This window comes from Schistocerca americana, chromosome X, assembly GCF_021461395.2.
Source record: "Schistocerca americana isolate TAMUIC-IGC-003095 chromosome X, iqSchAmer2.1, whole genome shotgun sequence".
NCBI classification, from domain to species: Eukaryota; Metazoa; Arthropoda; class Insecta; order Orthoptera; family Acrididae; genus Schistocerca; species Schistocerca americana.
In genome coordinates, this window is record NC_060130.1 from 1,002,451,887 (window position 1) to 1,002,465,319 (window position 13,433).

Genomic DNA, 13,433 nt, shown 5'->3' on the forward strand with positions numbered 1-13,433 from the left:
TACAAATTCAACGAGCTACAAATTCTTCTCTCAGAATGTAAAAACATAAAAATTATTTGTTTAAATGAACACTGTCTTAGCTCTAATACAATAAATATTTTATATAAAAAATGAAAACTCGAATGTTGCAACCAGCTATTGCAGGGAGAAAAAATCTCATGGAGGTTGCTGCATACTCTTGGACTCTTCTATAAGCTATGAAGTGAAAACAGATTTTAATTCTTTAAATAACAATAATGTCGTGTGACGAGGGCCTCCTGACGGGTAGACCGCTCGCCTGGTGCAAGTCTTTTGATCTGACCCCACTTCGGTGACTTGCACGCCTATGGGGATGAAATGATGATGATGATGATTAGGACAACACAACACCCAGTCCCTGAGTGGAGAAAATCTCCGACCCAGCCAGGAATCAAACCCGGGCCATTAGGATTGACAGTGTCAGAAATTCCAGTGCTTTGTAGATAAACTAAAGAAAGAAAAGAAGAAAAAAGTTGTAATAGCAGGAGATTTTAATAAACACTGCAAATGACAAAGAATCAACAACATTTATTGATTCAATTAAAAAGCCTGGGTTTAAACTAAATTTTTCGGAGTTCACCAGAGAAAGTATTCACTCAGCAACATACTTGTTTACATCTTAATGAAAGAAGACATCGGAATGCAGATGCTGCTCCTCACCATCAAGGACTATGGGAGCCCACACCAAATACTCATATAAAAACACAACTCTTTCTGGAACCACATCTATTCAATTGACACCATAATGACAACAGTGGAAACGATAAGCAACACATGGATTCCATCACAAGTTCTGCCGCAACAAGAGACTCCACCAGCCAAACGAAGCATGTGTGAACTGTGCAATGAACAATTTGAAAGATATCGTGCAAAAAAACTACAGAAAAACAACAGTGCAAATAATAAAACTAAGACTAAAGTAATGTAACTCAGCTTTGTATTTGCACGCTGAGCACATTTTCATTAATAAAAATTTCAAAATTTTATCTGGAGTAACTGTCACATTGTGGACTTAACTTTAAATGCACATTAAATTACAACATTATTATTTGTTGCAGACATCTGCATGGCTAAGCCCTATAAGAGTTTCTGCATACATAGTAAATTCTTAATAACTGTACTGATCAAGCCACACTTCATCTCAACGAAAACTCTGGTCAACTGGTACTACTATTTTTTTTTTTTTTTCACACAGCACAGTATCAACGATATTTTCTTTAAGGAAAATAAACATCATGCCAACTCTTTCATTACAACACTGTTCTAAATTCCATTTGTGACAACTGCACTAAAAGACTGTTCAAAAATCAAAATTCAGAAGCACCTGTGGATTTCTGCGTTCACTTTCATGCCTGATTATTTTGAAGAAAGGGTGAAACACTACATTAGAGATTAGATGGAGGAGCAACGAAACACAGCCACTGAATTTCTAACTTTACTTTGATCAAGAAATAAAATTAGTTCTTGTGAAAGCCATGTTTGTTAAAGAATGTGCCAGTAATTTGATTACTATGATCACTTTCAGAGTTCAAAATATGCTACTTTGAACAAACTATATTTCAAGCTAGAACATCTTTAAGATGACTTCACTACTGTGGGAAAGTACGTTTTGCTGACTAAACAAGCAAAATAAATGAAAAAAATACAAATACTTCAGGGAAAGATCAAAGAAATAATCCAAGTTAGTTTTTAACAACCCTAGGTTCCTGATTCAATCACAAGACAATAAGCATGGACTATCATTGATACCATGGTAAAGTGTCTTGTATACACCAGGAATGGCAGGTATCAACAGCCTCAATATCTTGTAGGGATTCAAATTTCTTCACAATTTAGTGGAAAAACAAACTTCTATGACACCAGGAAATGTTGACATTGTAAAATATTTACACACAACAAAACTATAATGTGACAATTTGCAGTTGTGGCAATCAAGCCGATTTCATTTTTGTATTCAAATGTACACAGTAAAGACAGTAACCAGCTATTTTTCCACTATAGTGGATTGTTGATAGGTGGGTAATTACGACCACATTCTCATTCGCACAATTGTTTAGTAGTGTTCAGCAGAGAAACTATTTGCCTCTAATTGTTATTTTTCTTTAATTATTTAGGTTTGTCAAGTTAGACAAATATCATGTTGTGTGCAGTGTCTAATAAATACAATGTAAATAATATATCCATTTTTCATGTCAATCTAAAACTAAAAAGAAAACAATCCTTTCCTGTCCATACTTGTTCCTTGCTTGAATATTTTATGCTGTTTGTACAGAATATTCCAGTCCTACATTCATGTTATCTTTCAACTAATGCACATCAGTTTACATTTTTTCCTCTTGCAACCCATTCATGAAGTCCTGCTAGAGTGGCACAAATTGTCTGAAAATCTATCCATTTTATTTTCTAAAAGTAATAGCTCACCATTCAAAGTAGTGTGTTTCAACAAGGTTGCCAACATCACTGCCATTGTTTAGCATTTTCAACCTACAATTTCTGTTTCATTAGATAAAGTAATTGCTTCTAAGTTTACAATACTGCTTCTGCTGTAGTATGCCTACTGGATGAATTGTCAACTTTATATTACTGTTTATGAAATTGTTTCTTTATTCTCCTTGCCTCTAGTATGTGGCAGAGTATTTCTATGAATTTACGTGTCCAGCACATATGTCACTAGCGATTTTTTATGGCTCATGAGTGATGGCCACTAAATTTTAAAACAGAGCTAAAATGTTAGATTTGTTTATATGGTTTTGCAATACAACTGTTGTTAATTTCATGTTTTTTATTCTACCTCCTAATTCTCATCATAATAACAATTCATTGTATCCAAATCTTACAAAGCAAAAAGTGAACAGCCAAGATTAACCTCCTAAAGTAACTATTACTGACACAAAACTTAACCTACATTTTTCTAGGTAATTTTATGCTTTTTTGAAAATATATTGCTTTGGCAATTCATTCCTGTGTTTATCTTTAAACTCTAAGGAGATACTGTAGGTGGAAGTGGATGAAAGGTATCATCCCGAGGTAACTCTGGCTCATCAAAAATCTCTGCAAATAATTGTTACTACACATTTATTAGAAACATGAAAATTTTTTATTTTAATATACAGATAGATGGTAGATAAGATATACATATGAGAACCACACTCTAGAATGGTATCAGAAATTGTTTTGTGTACGGTACATTCTGAAGCATGGTGTAACACACAAGAGGACCTGGCACTGAGGGCAGTAGTCTCGTGTTTCCCTCCAGATGCACCTCCTACACGTATCCTGCTTCTTGGAGCGAACTCTTGCCTTGCTTTCTGGGTACTGGATACAATGCCATTCTCTGATTAGCTTGAGCCACTCCTCCCTTTGTGTCGCCGTAGTCAAGAACAATCTTTGGTTTCATTATTTCCTTTGAATTCTTCTCAGTCTCCACCATACCTGTAATGTGGATAGTTGAAAGAAGAACCACATCTTTCTTGTTCTCCTGTTTCAATGCTAGAACTTTTCCTTGCCTTTCACCTGCAGTTACCCCCTTTTGTAATATTTTATTTCAGAGAGATCGTGGCATCTCTTTTTGGGTCATTTTTACTGTTCTGTGACTATCAGTGAATTTAAAAATTAGGAAATCCACTAACTGTGGGGATGTGTAAAAGTTATCTGTCATCAGACAGTACACCCTTGCTTTAGGAGTGGTTTTAAAAGTGTCAAAACAACTTGTGATGACACAGGAAAATCTGTGAAGTCTGCATACAACTCTGTCCCTCTTCCTGTGTAAGTAATCAGGACCACACATATATCCACTAACTGACTCACAGAGCATGTACTGTACCCAACCCAGTTCACCCTTGCACAAAAGCAAATTTTTAGCCATCATAATTTCAGGAATATATGAAGTTCTCAATTTATTTTCAAGGTGCTGGTAAACTGACCAAATTTTGTTCAGCTTAGGATTTGGACAATTTGAGGCATTATACACTTTTTTATCATGAAAATGAAGATACTTTTTGATTCGGCAAAACCTCTTTCAAGATATTATGTCATTGAAAAATGGAACTGATATGCTAGCCCACTGCAACCAGTACATCTGCAATTCAGGGTTCTGAACAACACTTTGTAAAAGGGTCAGAGCAAGGAAAATTGAAAGTTCTTCACATGATGGTAGCAAAACATTGGAGCTGCTGGTTGTAACACGTTGGCTGATATATTTAACTGTTTCCACCTGTATCATTTTCATCAAATCCCTATAAAATAAGTGTTCAAATATTTCAATTTCGTCATCGGAAAAGGAATCGTACCATGAGGATTTTCAGCAAACGGAAATCTTGTAAAGCACAATCAATATTTGTATCAACAACATGCCACACTCTCAGCTGAGACCAATCTATATCTGTGTGTTCCTCACGTTCTTCCTCACTTGATTAATGTTCAAAGAGCCATCACCAAATTCTGAAACAAGAATGTCTTCCTATTGCTCTTCCTCATTGGAATAATCACTATTCACTTTAGAAGACTGCAGGCAGATGTAACACTGCAAAAACTGCTCCAAAATACTACAAAACAACATGGTAATGTTTCAACAACTTCATGAGGGGGGAAAAAAGTGAAACTACGAAAAAATGCTAACTAGTGGCAGCGAAAGGAACTACAAAAGTTATAATCTGGATGCTGGTGCAGAGACATGCAAAATTTGAAGGCCCGAGTTATCTCAGGATTATATTACTCAGCAAAACAGTTTAACCTTAGTCATCACAGGATAATCAGTTAGGAGGTATTTGAACCATTATTCATAGTCTGCTTGATACTTTCCACTTCCTGCATCTGCTTATCCCACAGCTCACTTTAAAATTTAGGTAACATCATTATAATGTATAACAAATTTGACTGCGGAGAAGCAAGCACCTCTCACTTGTTCTGCTATTAGCTCTCTACTGATAATATTTTTAACCACCACATTCCATCCACTTGTAATTTCCCCTTATGTGTGCCTTTCAGAAATATTTCTCCTTTAGCAATATGATACCTAATGTACATACTGTCCCCACTCTTGGTAATATACACATTTTGAATACAAGCAGTCTTCTTTGTAATAATGTGTTAAATGATATACATGCCTTTCCTGTATGTCTCTATGGAAATATGGGTCTTTCTGAGAAAGCCATTGAATAATTTCAATGAAAACTAAATTGTTTCACTTTTCATAAAGCACAGTTCCCACCTTTATTTTTATATCCCTCTGCAGAATAAAAATACTCTTAATTTCTTGCCATTGCATTTAAGAACATCCACTGTATTTTGTTTGTTAAGAGATGGTTAAAAGGTACATGGTCCCCAAATTGTGGAAGTAATCATCCAATATCTGTAAATTCATTTCTCTATTTACGAGGGTTGAACAAAAAGTAATGCCTCCACCTTCGTTAATTGGGTTTGGATGGGAATATTTTAATAAATCAAATGCATAAATAATCCTTAGAATGTGATCTTTAATTACCAATATTCACTTTTCTACATAATCACCTTCAATTGTCCTTGGGTGGCTGAATGGATTTGTTCCACATCACATAACAAATTTGATGGTGGGTACCATATACTAAGTAAACTTTTAGAATTAGAATCTTTTAGGCCCAATGTAAGAATAGTACTAAGTCCAACTCTTTTCAGCAGTCTAGTCCAGACGAGAAAATTGTCATCACCTTCATCATGTCACGATATTAGCTCCCACCAAAAAGAAATCACATTTGCGTCACACTGGATACCAGGATCTTCGATTGGCAATGCATAACCCAACACCTGTTTTAGGAAAACTCTTGGTAAACTGCAAGTGCAAAATATGTATTATGATTACAGAGTCAGTGTTTTACATATCTGTTAGACCTTTGCAACAGTGAAACCATGTTTATTAATTACAACACGTAAGTGCTATTTCATAAGAACATAAAGAAAAATATATCTTTATCAAGCAGCTGACATGCACTTGTTAGTTAATACAGATTATTCTTCTAAAATTAATTTACCCCCCCCCCCCCCCCCCCCACACACACACACACACACACACACACACACACACACACACACACACACACACACACACACACACACACACACACAGAGAGAGAGAGAGAGAGAGAGAGAGAGAGAGAGAGAGAGAGAGAGAGAGAGAGAGAGAGAGTTAGTTTTTCACACCTGTTATTTCATCATAGTTATTCCTGTTCACACTGCTGCACGTAAATTTGAGGTATAAAGGCAGAAGTGCTTACTGCTGCTATTTTAGTATGCAGCTGAGTGAGATGTGACTGTAATATGTGAAGAGATGTAGCTGCTTCTTGAAGTTGTACCTGCGATCTGAGAAGTTGTTGGTTTGTCAAGTTCAGATCTCTGCCTGCACTTGTGAGAGTGCTGTATGCAAACTCTGATATATTCTTATAGAGTGAAATGTTACGTTCACCTGAAACAGTAAATTTTCAAGCATTGTGCTGTAAATTTTATTACACTCAATTCTACAAAATTAATTTTTTTACTATCAGTCAATACTTTTCCCTTCAGAATTCATCTTTCTGTAATTATGTTATCACTGGCTGCATTTCCTTTAACCCAACATCAAATTTCAACTGAAATATTCTACATTTACAAAACTGTTTTTTGTAACAACTAATATTGTCCACAACCTTGTGAGCCTACAGCCACAGTTATAAAATTTATCAACATAACAATGCAATGACTAACATGAAATTATAGAATTTTTTCCCTAAATGCCATTTCACATCTGAGCAGAGTTTCTTTATGAATGCAGATGGTATGATTTAAATGTTGTTACATGAACAACAGCCTAACAGATAATAATGACAAGGGTAACGAAAAACACAGTATGGTACTTGGAAGCTGCTCACAATTCACACACAATTTTAAAAATGTTGAAGGATAACCAATATATTTTAAGAGATAAAAACTGTTGTCCATGGGTGAAGCATTTCACAATTAAGAGTTTCCATCTAGACATTTTAAAACACAGAACAAAGATCAAAAAATAAATAAAAATAAGAAACCAGGTTGAGTTCAGGAGACATTTTACTTTTTTCATAGCATGTTGATAGGCAAGGCCTACATTTGCGACTTGACATCTTTATGGGCAGCACTAAAGTGTTGCACGGAAAACACTAAATGGCATGATTCTGTTGCAAAGTGAGTCAATTGAAGCACGTGGGTCTCTTCAGATATTGGGAGAGCTAAGGCTGTGGTGATGCATTTGGTATCTCTCACGCCATGAAAAGTATTCCAGCAACTGATAGTAGATACAATGAAATCTACATTGTCATACATATTGACACCATGCTACACTTGGGCAAGCTCTACAGTATGGTAGACAACTCCAGCTGTTGAGCCTTTTTACTTAAAAGCGCACTTAACAACCGCAAATAGGAACTCAATAAAATGAGAGTATCTCCATTATATCAAAACCAGATCAGTGATGTTACTTTTTCTACTCGCATTAAAGAACAGGACAGGAAATTCAGGAAAGATAGTCTGCTTGTAAACTGAAAAGCGAGCAGCAATCACGGTAGGGGGAAGTTACCTTTCCTATAAGAATCCTGCAGCTGCTGCTGCCGCCGCCGTACAGGATCACTTAAGAACCAACTTATGTAGATGTTGTCCATGTGTGTTTCTTGCATTAGTATTATTAGTAACTCTTGTCTGTATTCCATGTACTGTTAGCGCACTTTGTAGAAAATAACTCACCAGACACGTATGTGCACTATGTTGCTGAATAAGATAGAAACAGTAACCCAACTTCAATCACTTTGCCAAATACTGCATTGCAAAAATGAAAGAAACTGCACCCAACCATCAGTCTTTCCTTCTCATTCCATCCAGTAAGTCTCTCCTGAGTGGGGTTCTGGGTGACATTTACAAACTCTACCTCTTTTCCTAAACCTCACCAGTCCTTCGCTTTCACCCCTCTTCCTTCCCCCTTCACCTCTTCTGTCAGAAGGAGCCACTGGCTTGGAAGTGTGCATACTTTAATACCTTTTGTATGTGTGTTCTCCTGCTGCTGCTGCTTGGTGAGTAGATATTTTATCCATCCAATTACATTTTGTAATACCAGATATGTGAGACACATCAAAACCAGAAGGCGTGTCCCACAAGACAAAAATAATCTCTTATAACACATCATACAATAATGCTTCCTGATACAGTTGACACCACACTAGCACTAACACAGTATTAACTGAGCAACACTCTGTAACACATTTAACAATGACATAAATGGTTGTGAAAGTCAGCTACGCTACTGCAAACTGTGTGTACTTCCATGACAGAAGCCAATTTATTTTTATTTTATTTACATGTCAAGTTCTGTAAGACCAAATTGAGGAGCAAATCTCCAAGGTCATGGAATGTGTCAGTACATGAAATTACAACATCAGAGTAATAACAGGTAAAAAAAAAAATGTTTATGAACCCAAAAAAAGTCAGTCCATAAGTTTAAATAAACACAATCAACAATACAACAAGAATCGGCTTAATTTTTCGAGGAACTCTTCGACAGAATAGGAGTGACCCATGAGAAAACTCTTCAGTTTCGATTTGAAAGTGCGTGAATTACTGCTAAGATTTTTGAATTCTAGTAGTAGCTTATTGAAAATGGATGCAGCAGTATACTGCACACCTTTCTGCACAAGGGGTAAGTAAGTCCGATCCAAATGCAGGTTTGATTTCTGCTGAGTATTAACTGAATGAAAGCTGCACATTCTTGGGAATAAGCCAATATTACCCAGACTCGTGAACAGGGGTCGACAAGAGGTTCGTGAACTTGCACCACTTATCGCCCGAACTGCATGTTTCTGAGCCAAAAATATCCTTTTAGAATGAGAAGAGTTACCCCAAAATATAATACCAAATGACATAAGCGAATGAAAATAAGCAAAGTAGACTAATTTTCATGTTGAATGAACACTCACTTCAGATACCATTCTAATAGTAAAAATGGCAGCATTAAGTCTATGTACAAGATCTTGAACATGGGCTTTCCACGACAGTTTACTACCCATCTGAAACACATAGAAATTTGAACTGTTCAGTTTCACTAATCATATGCCTATTCTGTGAAATTAAAATGCCAGGTTTTGTTGAATTGTGTGCCAGAAACTGTAAAACTGAGTCGTACTGTGATTTAGCATTAGTTTATTTTCTACAAGCCATGAACTTAGGTCATGAACTGCACTATTTGAAACCAAGTCCTTTACTACAAAGCTAGTGTCATCAGCAAACAGAAATATTTTAGAGTTACCCGTAAATACTAGAGGGTATATCATTTGTATAAATAAGGTACAGGAGTGGCCCCAACACTGATCCCTGGAGCACACCCCACTCACACCCCACATCACAGCCATTCTCAACACTGTGAATAATGACCTTTTGCTGTCTGTAACAGGTGAACCTACTGTGAGCTACACCCCATATTCTATAATGGTCCAACTTCTGGAGCAATATTTTGTGATCAACACAATCAAACACCTTAGTTACATAAAAAAATATGTTAACACACTAAACGTTTTGTTTAAATCATCCAGTACCTCAAAGAAAAAAGAGAATATAGCATTTTCAGTTGTTAAACAACTTCCAAAGCTGAACTTGTGGGGCGGCGGGTGGAAAATTTTTCTAATTATTGCTGTTCTCAACACATACTCTCTAACTACAATGATGGCAACCAGAAAGCGATAAGCAAAAACGTGATGCCTGTAATTAAAGTTCACTGTGTCCAATCTGATGGAGAAATAAAGTTATTGATCATTGAAGTTCATTACGCTGAGGATTTAGGATGACGTCGGGGATTCACAGAAAATGCAGTTTACTATAACAATTTTCACTATATACTGAAAACGATGAAGCATCAAGTTTCAGACAAATGTTTGCCCAAGCAATGCTACTATCAGCTATTGTACTATCAGAGCTGTTCAGAGTCTATTGCACGGATCCTATTATCCCTAGATAACAAACTGTACAATAATTGTTATCAATGTAAATGTTCAAAGTGAATGCTCACCAAAATTTGATGTTAATACTCATCAAACGCCACGCTAGTAATGGTAGAAGGTATGTCCTGCGGCACCACGTGAAAATACGACATATGCAACTGAGAATAAATCACTGAAGTTGTTCCGCAGTTAACACTTTACCACAATTCGAACTCATTGTTACGTGCATACCAGGTTACATAATACAGTATCCAAGGCTGTTCCTTGCAACAGCACAGACGCGACGCGGCTTCTGACACGGAGTGCGTGCTGATATGAATCTAGAAGAGAACTGGGGCCTGACTCTAGCTTCCAGCGCTCTTATTTATATAGGTGCAGTGTGGACCGCCGAAGGTGCAGCCAACAACATTTGCCTTCCTGACTAGCCGCTGGGGCTAGCAGAACACCACTTCAAGCTACTAAATAATTAACTGCTTCAGTCGCTGAAGGCCAATGAAGCTCTCAATTTAATTATGCAATCAGCACACAGGTAAGTATCTATAATAAAATTTTGATGTGGCTAGGTTACATACAAATTTATATTGAAGTCACCACATATAACTAATTTCTGCTACTTCCTATAAAGTGAATCAAGAAACCTCTCTAGCTTGAGCAGAAATGCTCTGAAGTCAGAGTTAGAGGACCTATAAACCACAATAATTAGAAGTTTAGTTTCACAAAATTCAACTGCACCTGCACATCATCCAGATATCTGTTCAGTGCAGTGCCATTATATGTCTATGGGCTCAAACGGAATACTGTGGTTTTTTTCCCCTTAGAAAAACAGCCAGCTAATCTGTATTCTGGTAAAGGAAGCCTCTGAATTGTCAAATTATTCAGGTGGTGCTCCAATATACCTATAATTTCAGGGTCAACACCTGTAAGCAGTTCACTAACTTTATCTCTAATATCTCTTATATTTTGATGAATTATGCCAATTCCTTCTCTATTTGGAAACATGATGTCCTTTGAAGGTTAGCCCTTAGCTAGGGGGACTTCCTTTAAGCAACTACCTGTTGACTTCAATCTAAAAACGGTACAGCTCTGAACAACAACTACTACATGAATTTTTCCACAAGTGACCCCACCACCACTACCACCTACAAGCTTTGCCAGCCTCCCCTTCTGATACCTATTCAGGTGCAGGCCGTGCCTAGTGAAACCCAATCTACTGATAGACTCAACTGGCACCAACTGCCAATAACAATGCATGTCTTGAGCTGCTACCAAACCCAGAATATTTAGCAAGTATTTTTAAATTGCTATCGAGATGACAGCTAACGGCAAAAGTTAAGCATGTGCCTTTCCAAAAGAACGTGAATATTGCTGTAAAACAGAAAATGTGTGAAAACTAAGGATGAAACTAGCAAACTGAATGGATGCACAAGAAGTTTAAGGTTTATAAACGTACATTAAAAACCAGGTATTACCATATTAAAGCACGAAAAAAGTAAACTGAACATGCTAAAATTTGTGTATGATAGTGAGACACTTATAGAAAAGTGGACCATCACCGATTGTGGGAAGTCCAGTATGCAGTTCTTATGAACGACGTAAAAAGGAAAAAGATATGTGACTAAGGTAGAAGACAATATACTGACACACATAAATAAGAAATTAAGCACGAATGGAAAAATGCAAATTTGCTGACCCAAAGTTATGTTCAAGTGTTTATTGAAAACAAATCAAACAATCTTTGCCAGAAGATTATGGGTACGAAACTCACTGAAACGTTGCGACAAGGCGATGCCACACTCGGCTGATAGCCTGAGAAGAATTCATCAGTGGAATACGCTGAGAAAGACTGCAATCGCATAAATCAAAACGACTTAAAAACTGAACTCCAATAATAGCAAACTGTTTATGCTTTCAGACAGTCATGATCGTGGACTTGCAAATAAACTAAAAGAAAAAACTAATAAATGTTTGTGTGGTACAAGAAAGCTGGGGGAACAAGTCAGTGGCATTAAAAAGATGATGCATCTGCAGAGGTAAAAATACCTACCATGACCTTGAGACACAGTCATGTATTTATACAGAAAGATAAAGTGCCAATAATCAGTTTGCTAAAATCTGCACACATTTTAAAAACTTGAAATGCTGCTGTGAGTAATACATGATGCAATATTCCACACACAACACAGACTACTCCTGACCTGAACAGCTTGGGAGAATAATATCTGGATTACATAAAAACCAGGGTAGTGGGACCCCCCCCCCCCCCCCCCCCCACACACACACACACACACACACACACACACTAATGTAACTGCAAAACTAAAATGATAACTGCAACACCATCACCAGACACAACAGGAACAACAAAAGTACCTCAAAAAGAAATAGAAGTGAGAACCACCATCAGTGTCAGCAAAAAAAGGCAGGAGTCAACAGAAACAACAATGGATAGTGAGATGAATGACAAGACAATTATAGCTCCTCATCATTCAAATGATATTTTAGTTGAAGACAAGAAAAACAAAACTACTTCAAGGTAAGCAGTGCTCCGTATAAAGGAAGGTATTACATATGAAGTTAGAGTGACATTAGTTCATTAAGTGAGGAGAAAGACATGTAGAGATATCAACTACAGAGATGAGCAACCCCTGTGTTTCGAAGATTAACTATACTATTTATTTATAATTCTCTTACAGATGAAAGATTAGAGGGGTGGTTTGATTAGTCCAGTATAAAAGAACAAAACTTCTTTTTTCATAAACAACTCACATTATTGCTCAACAGTCTCCTTTGATGGTTATACACACTTGCACAAGTGACCCTCCAGCTTTTGCATCCAATTGGAAAAATACTTTCTATCAAACTCTGCAAAATACTCTTATATATACAAAGATGTTATCTGTTCTTTCGGACATGTCCGAAAGAACAGATACCATCTTAATGTATACATAGTTAAGGGCTCACCGGCCACTTGACTATCTTCTTCTTCTGTGCGAATGCACAAACAGTGCCCGAACTCTTACAGGAATCGGCAACGTGCCGCGAGTAATGAGTATAATGGATGGGGGCACTACAGATGTAGTGCGGGACAATACGTTGAGCATGTGAGTTCGCGGGAGGCGTGCCAGAGATAAACCCCTGCAGTCGCACTATCCTCTGTGTCCTCGGTGGCTCAGATGGATAGTGTGTCTGCCCTGTAAGCAAGAGATTCCGGGTTTGAGTCCCGGTCAGGGCACGACATTTTCATCTGTCCCCCGTTGACGTATGTCAATGCCTGTAAGCAGCTAAATTACTCTTTGACTGCAACTCACTTCCTCATTCAATGAAAATCAACCAATGGAAAATCCAGGATGAAGTGTAACAATATTCTGAGAATGAAAGTTGCTACTCACCATACAGCGGAGATGCTGAGTCACAAAAAGACTGTCACGAATAAAGCTTTTGGCCATAAAG

General features: G+C 37.1%; 1 protein-coding gene across 10 annotated transcripts in view; it reads right to left on the bottom strand.

Annotated features, from left to right (window-relative positions):
• Positions 1-3,399: 3,399 nt before the first annotated feature.
• Positions 3,400-13,433, bottom strand: part of LOC124555127 (biogenesis of lysosome-related organelles complex 1 subunit 3) — a 29,442-nt gene continuing 19,408 nt past the window's right edge. For 3 of the 10 annotated variants that reach the window (XM_047128931.1, XM_047128934.1, XM_047128932.1), the window contains exons 4-5: positions 6,267-6,454; positions 5,473-5,799 (exon numbers count right to left, since the gene is read on the bottom strand). In XM_047128931.1, coding sequence (XP_046984887.1) covers positions 5,713-5,799; positions 6,267-6,454 — 275 coding nt within the window. In that variant the 3' untranslated portion in view covers positions 5,473-5,712. Of the gene's footprint in view, positions 3,451-5,472; positions 5,825-6,192; positions 6,455-13,433 lie in introns of those variants that run through there. The other 7 variants (XM_047128935.1, XM_047128937.1, XM_047128940.1 and 4 more) reach the window with 6 other exon arrangements.